Below are 7,374 nucleotides of genomic sequence, written 5' to 3'. Positions count from 1 at the left end.
GAGTGACCAAAAGCATTTTGTGTCAGTAGGCTTGAAGACCCAGGTTCGGATCCTGTGTTAAAAATGTGATGTAATCACGTTTGCATTATCAGTAATGAGCATGATTCTGAGGTTACATTTTTTTCCCTCTAACATTACATTTTTACTCCACTGATGGATAGGCTTCCTTTTGAAGTTTGGGTTGCAGTTTATAAAATCTGCATTCCTCTTCACCGTATTACAGCCTGTACAGCTGAAAACAACTCTTCACAACTCTATTTTGGTACTCCTCCATAGATATTTAACGTGGAAAATCAAGCTCAAGTGTGCCCATATGCCCAAAAACTGTTGCCACTGGGGGCAGTATTTCACACTTCAGTAAACACAGACTGGTCAACCTACTCTTTCTGATTTTACTGTGAGATCAGTCTGGTACTGCTACACTTTGCCTTTACAGCTGGAGTTCCACTTACTGCCCCTTGATGTAAACCGTGGTACTTCAAGCTTGAATTCCTCCAATGATAGGGATATTTCTTATTATGGTCCAGGGACATGATTCATTTCTAAGTTATTTCTATATAATAAAAAATTCATAATTAAATTGCACTGACAAAGAAAAGTCCTGAAATTGTATCACTTTTTTAAAAGTATAGAGTGGCATTGTGCCACTCTATATTGTGTAGTGGCATTGTGCCACTCTATATTGTGTAGTGGCATTGTGCCACTCTATATTGTGTAGTGGCATTGTGCCAATCTATATTGTGTAGTGCAATTAACCATGTTAATTGTGTTAAAGCAACTGTATTACTCCTTCAGTGTTTGTTGTTTTAGAAGAATACCAATGAAATGGGCAGACAACAAGAGGTCCTATGGGCATATAAATGTCCATAGGACCTAGAAAAAGGAAATAACGCATTCTGTAGTAACTGCACATAATATAATAAGTTAAGTGTAATGTTCCTAATGTAATAATTTTCTCATAACATTATAATTATTACAATATGTAAGAGTGCAAATTTTTATAGTTTTTTTTTTTTGCAAAAAGTGTAATTGGTTATTACAATATGAGAAATGCATTATGAACTAATATAAAAATTATAATTTTGTCATATTGTAATAATTTTCAAAACAAAAATATATTATCCTTTTTTTAAGCCATAAAAACGTTGCTATTCTTTTACAATAGTATTTTTTTATTTTCTAAAACTACCTACGTAATACACTGGATTGAAATTATTATTATTATTATTAGCGTACATTACTACTAATCATGGCTGGACTGGTAATCTGGTTTACTGGGCATTTTCCCAGTGGGCCGACGCACTTTGGGGCCGATCAGGGGCAGACTGGCCATCGGGAGAACCGAGCGGGCCGGTGGGTTGGCCACGAAATGTGCCAAATGGGCCGCGATAAGCTAAAATGAGCCGCTGCGTTATGCAGAACGGACCACAAAACGCCAGTCCAGCCCTGTTACTAATATTTACTGTATACTAACATACTACCACTACTACTACTTCTTCATCTTAGCATTAATCCCGTGCTATGGCAGGGTCCGCTTCACATATATATATTTGATTTGGCACAGTTTTGTGCCAGATGACCTTCCTGACACAATCCGCTCTACCAATTTGAGTCCTAATCAGCCGTTTGTGGAGAAACGCCATTATAAGAAAAGAAAAAAAAGACTGTTTTGTTATTTTGATTAAAGAAAGTCTCAGCTTTCAAACTATGTCAATTTTATCACGAAATCTAAAGAATCAATTTGGTTTTGACCAGTGTTGGTGGTAACGCGATAAAATGGGGAGGATACGTAGTGCATGATGGGCATTGTAGTTAGATTGTGAGGCCAGAGACTATTTAGCAGAGACAAATCACTTCTATTTAAATGAATGGGAGAAACTGGAATGCCTAACCAAGTAGCTCTAGCACCCAACAATCAATGGATGTAGAAAGGAAGTCCCGCCTTGCAGGTAAAAGAGCTAATCGCCTTTTAGATACAGACATCACCTGTCAACCAACTCCCAAGCGTGTTTTAATAATATGAGGTCAACATTTGGTTGAGTGAAATGTGATTGATTTGTGTGTTAATACACACTGCATTACAAAAATCAGTAAACGTGTTTAGGCAGAGGGATTATAAGGCTAGTCTTCCACAGGCCATGACATGATACACTCAATTCTCTGACTTATGCAGCTGAACTGCTCCGTGTTAGGGCTCTCTGTAACTGGGAGAATGGGATGAGAAAAGCTGAATCTGGATCAGTCGCTCCAGGTAATGATCTACAGCGATTGTGTACACAGAGAAAATGTCTTAGTTTCTAAAAATATTCTGCATTTTTGTTTTATATTAAACAAGTAGTTTGATTCATAAAACAACACATTTTTATGACATTTTGGTAGCATTAAATACTATTTCATTCAAGTTGTATCAACATGCGGTTTTAAAGTTTTGGTGTCTGTACGCACTGTGGATCAACACAAAACATGCTTGCACTGAGATGATTAAAATGAAAAATATTCATTTATTCATCAGACTTATTCCTTAAACATGTTAGATTGGCATTCCCCACTTAATTTTATCCTGACCTCTTACCATTACCCAACACTGGTTTTGACACTCTTTAATGTGGTGTGCGACAGATCGCGGTATCTGCCACAGTTAAAATGGAAGCAGGTAGCACCAGTGAACCAATCATTTACTGGACTTTAATTAAAGTTATAACACGAAATAAAACATGAATGAACATCATAGGGCGCAGTTGATGAAAGATACACTACAACAGTGCATTACTATATTGTCTCTAGTGTATTCGGCAAACTGTGTTTCAACTACGGGAAGACGTCAATAAAACTTATGAACAACCTGTAACCTAACGTTACATTTACCTAATAAAAGTTAGGCCTATAATATACATAGCTCACGAGTTAGCTAGAAAAATGAATTCTGTAGAGGGGAATATTGCTAAAATTATGACTACATTAATAATATATTGCAAAATATTAGATATACTGTATATGCATTATATTTTGACTCACCTGTGATTGATGTCAAACTAGCCTATGTTTGAAAAAATCTAATTGGGAATATTTAGAGTCCTTTTCCTCAAAAAACATGTTTTTACAACAGTCACTATTTCATTGATTTAATCTAAACAATGTTTAGAAACATAATTATATAATTAGAAAGCTGAGAATTGTGTTTCTGGGTCAAATCGACTCAAAATGATTGAGCAGGTCACAATCACAAAATTATTAATTTTATTTATGAAAATATTTGAATTCATAATGTAGCCTAATAAGCATACATTTCTATTAATGTAATAATTACATTATCCAAAAATATATTTATATACGCATTATTATGTTTTTTGCTCATTTGCTCAAAATTATTATATTATTAAAATTATTTCAATTATACATCTTTACATTATGAGTTACGACAGTGAGTTCATAATGTAATAAATTACCTATTAGATTACCTGAAAAACATTATAACATTATGTGCTTCGAATGTTATAACGTTTTGAGAAAAGTTTTACATTATGAACATTCATTACATTTAACTTTACATTATTTGCAGTTGTTACATTATGCTTTGTTATTACATTATGACATTTGCTACACATGCTGATAAGACTAGTCAGACATTCAGATCAAAATAACTGCACACCAAGGGAATTTGATAAGTGCAAGATCAACCAACAAAGCATTGGTTAAATGCCACAGCCCTGAGTATTTTAGCTGACCATTTAATCTCTTTATGGGCACAGTTATATTCTTAAGACTATTAGAATATCACAGATAATTGTATTGATTTACTGAGAATCCCCACCGCTGAAGCTCTCAGTTCTCATTTGTGCTTGTGATCAATTTAAAAAGTGGTGCCTTTACAACTGTTGTGTCAGGTTTGATGTCACTGACGCCAAACGCCATTAGTTCTTGTGTCGTGATGTAACCTATCACATTAAAGCAAATAAGATTGGAGAGCTATGGCAGAGGGGGAAACGATCAGTGAATTATGGTTTATATATTGGTCTGTTCCTAACACAAATCTGTGGTATCAAAAAGCTTCAAAAGACTTACAAGAATACAAGGCATAAGTTGCTTGGACAATGTTTTCAACTGCCAAGCTTCTTGATCACCATCCACTTTCCTTGTATGCAAAATTGAAGACCTGTTGATCCATGTTATCCCAGTAACTTGATTTGAGAATTTTCCAAAGAGAAATCTGACCCTGACATTGTCAGTGTCACTGATTTACATACATTGGATTGCTGACCTTATAATACTGAAGAATCGTCTTCATTTTATATAATTGTCATGTCAAACTTTTCTTTGTATTTAGGTTTTTTTAACGTCCTGTTGAAATGAAATAAAGCTTAGATTTTCAATGTGGTCTCAATCTATGGACCCCCCTGCATGGACATTTACCACCACATTTGCACTGCTTCCAAAGCGTTTACATTTAAAAGAAAATTAATGATTTTGCCTACATGTATATGCTTAATGAGAACATGTGGGTAATATCTTAATTTAGGGAGAGAATATTCCATATTAACTTAATTTGCATATCTGCTAATCTCAGACTCACATGCTATTATTTGCATGGGTGATGATAAATATCAAGTCAGAATTTCACCCCCTAGAATTCCACAGGATACCTTTTAAGCATTACAGATGTTGGAGGTTCATTTACAATATAGGATAAAATCATGTATAAAATAATGCTCTAAGATAAAATTGTCTAAATGGGCAAACAAATGCATGTTTAAAGAGTCAACAAATGAGTTTCTGCGCAAGAAGTCTGTGACGTTCACTGTGATCTATTCAAAACAACAGATGCTACCAAATCCCTCAATTTGTGACAATTGACAATTTGACACAAGACAACGTGAGCTGAAACACTGCGGACATAGAAATGACAACTCTACTGCTGTTCTTTCTCTCAGGTAACAGAGACGTTTGTTTGCACATGTGAAGTAAAAAAAAAAAGAAATCACAATTAGTAAGGGCTATTGTAAGGAAATTTGAAATGGATGGATTAAATATTAAGCTAGGCCACACATTTTTTATGCTGAAATCTGAAATCTGGCCAGAATCAGAGGTAAAGGAAAGGGCAGGTTGTTGTTGATTTTCAGTATGGAACTGTAACTGGTTACTTTTAAAGACAATTCCTACAGATTACAGAATTCACACTGTAAAATGTAATTTGTAACGTGTTCCGTTAGGTTACTCAAAGCCAGTAATTTAATCTAAATATTTTGGATTACTTCTTCAGCACTGGCAGATGTGTTTCACTTGTTTTGACAATAAACAAATAAAAAAGTAAGAAAATACACTTCACTTTAAAAATGTGTTCCCAGAAAAAAGTTTCAATATGTTATGCAGTTTTGCTTCTCAAGTAAATTAATCATATTTTTCTGTATAAACAGTAATTTGACACCTTATTGAGCAGTGATGTAAATAAATGTTTTTTCTTCTTCTGTTCACAGAAGACATTATTGGACATTATTACTTCTTTTTTCTCCATTTTTATGTTTTAATTCTTTCTCTTATATTTAAGGTCTTTTTGGGGTGTCCTTTACAGTCCCTAGGCAGTTCTACTTTGTGAATAGCCCAATGACTTGGGCAGAGGCTCAGAGTTACTGCAGAGCGAAATACACAGATCTAGTATCTGTGCACAATATGGAGGACATGGACAAGGTGAAAAAAGCTGTGGGTTTAAAATACCAAGACTGGATGTGGATAGGTCTGATCAAGAATGCCACTAACATAGAAGATTTCGACTGGTCTGACCAAGCAGACTCCTCATTTAGATTTTGGGGAAATGGTGACCCAGACCAAAATCCTCTCTACCGATGTGTCACTGTAAATCCTTTAGAATCCTGGAGATGGAATGACCGCTTTTGTAATTGGTTCATTCCTTTTGTCTGCAGCCATGGTGAGTTTTTTTTCTTAAGTTGTAATAAATAAATTCTGAGACATGGACTCATTGTCGAAACACGTCCATCTGCCGCATGTGTTCTTAAACCAGCAATTATGAATAAAAGAAAGTATTCTGTGTGTGCGGCCCCTATGTAAGACAAAGAGACAAGCTTGATTGCAAAATGGAATGCTGTTTACTGTAGGCCAGTGATAGTCTTACAGTATGTTAAATTATAAAAATATAAACAATATACAGAAAAGACTTGAATGTGTGTGTGTGTGTGTGTGTGTGTGTGTGTGTGTGTGTGTGTGTGTGTGTGTGTGTGTGTGTGTGTGTGTGTGTCCACAGATGAAGGAAAAATAACAACTTTGCGAGTGAAAATCAAATGTAATGAATGTAAAAATCTGAATGAAACAACGGTCAATCAGGTAAGTGTGGTCTCTCCCGGTGCAATTATTCATGGAACTTAATAATGTTGTCATTGTGTTGCAATTACATAAAATAGGAAGTTCATTAAATACTCCTCTAGAACTCTGTCTGTTCAATTTAGTGGTGTATGTGTTTTTAGATCAAATCAGTGGTCAACAATCAAGCGGGTTTCAAAGGCAACATGATAAAGTGGCTTACCCAAGCAGATGGAAAGGTGTTTCACAAAGGATAAGTGGAGAAGATCATTGAAGAGGTTCTAGATGAGCTGAAGATTTTTCTGCAATTCAAATAAAAGATATTAAAATATGACGGCTTTAGTGTCTAGGAATGGACACCAAGAAAACCAAAAAATTTTCTCAGATATGATTTGGAAATGTTATTGACATTTGATTTAGGTTTCTCAAGGTAATATAAACTCTAATAGAAAAAATCAAATTAGTTTAATAGTAGGAAGAATTTCTAATATGATGACATTTATCAATCATAAGATATTTGGACATTTAGTTAAAAATAGTATATGTTTTTATTTATTTATTATGTAATAAACATCATATCTCAATTCAACACACATTTTGTTTTTTATTCCAAATGTAAATATGTAGCTCAAACATATAAGTTGTATGCTTGAATATATTTGTATTTGAAAGAAAAATGTTGAGTATTGATTTACCTCACACAACTACCTCAGAAAACAAACAGGCTAGGTTTTAAAACGTCTGTATAATGGTCTTTAGAACTGTATTATGTTAATGTATTTTGAACAAAACCTGTGATATACTCCATGTAGACATGTAGAGATATTATAAAGTAATCAATAATCACAGTACTTTGTCAATACATCATCCAAAACTGTGTGTAATGGATCCGTGAAGTGACCAGCCCACGACCGTTGTAACCTTCAGGAGAACAAAACATCTCAGTTATGCACCCTCGGTTCCCTGCGACCAAGGGAACGAGACATTGCGTGCATATGGGGAGTGTCCTTCCACTCAACCTTGCTGAAACCTCTCTACTATAATAGCAATATTCTAATATTGGCT

The 7,374-nt window shown here is 34.6% G+C and overlaps 1 protein-coding gene across 1 annotated transcript; it reads left to right on the top strand.

The window, feature by feature from the left end:
* Window positions 1–2,226: 2,226 nt before the first annotated feature.
* On the top strand, window positions 2,227–6,790 carry LOC127648650 (macrophage mannose receptor 1-like). The gene is made up of 5 exons (XM_052133363.1): window positions 2,227–2,251; window positions 4,819–4,928; window positions 5,543–5,920; window positions 6,254–6,333; window positions 6,474–6,790. The coding sequence occupies exons 2-5, from the start codon at window positions 4,898–4,900 to the stop codon at window positions 6,564–6,566; spliced, it is 582 nt and encodes a 193-aa protein (XP_051989323.1). The 5' UTR covers window positions 2,227–2,251; window positions 4,819–4,897; the 3' UTR covers window positions 6,567–6,790.
* The last annotated feature ends 584 nt before the right edge of the window (window positions 6,791–7,374 follow it).

Source organism: Xyrauchen texanus, chromosome 9, assembly GCF_025860055.1.
Source record: "Xyrauchen texanus isolate HMW12.3.18 chromosome 9, RBS_HiC_50CHRs, whole genome shotgun sequence".
In the NCBI taxonomy this organism is placed as follows: Eukaryota; Metazoa; Chordata; class Actinopteri; order Cypriniformes; family Catostomidae; genus Xyrauchen; species Xyrauchen texanus.
The sequence above is the reverse complement of the archived record's forward strand: the minus strand, read 5'-3'. Positions and strand labels throughout refer to the sequence as shown.

Bases quoted from the DNA above. Each gene is read 5' to 3' on its own strand.
- LOC127648650 (XM_052133363.1), top strand. From the start codon at position 4,898: ATGACAACTCTACTGCTGTTCTTTCTCTCAG. The intron at 4,929-5,542 runs GTAACAGAGACG...CTTATATTTAAG, and splicing joins ACTGCTGTTCTTTCTCTCAG to GTCTTTTTGGGGTGTCCTTT. The intron at 5,921-6,253 runs GTGAGTTTTTTT...GTGTGTCCACAG, and splicing joins TCCTTTTGTCTGCAGCCATG to ATGAAGGAAAAATAACAACT.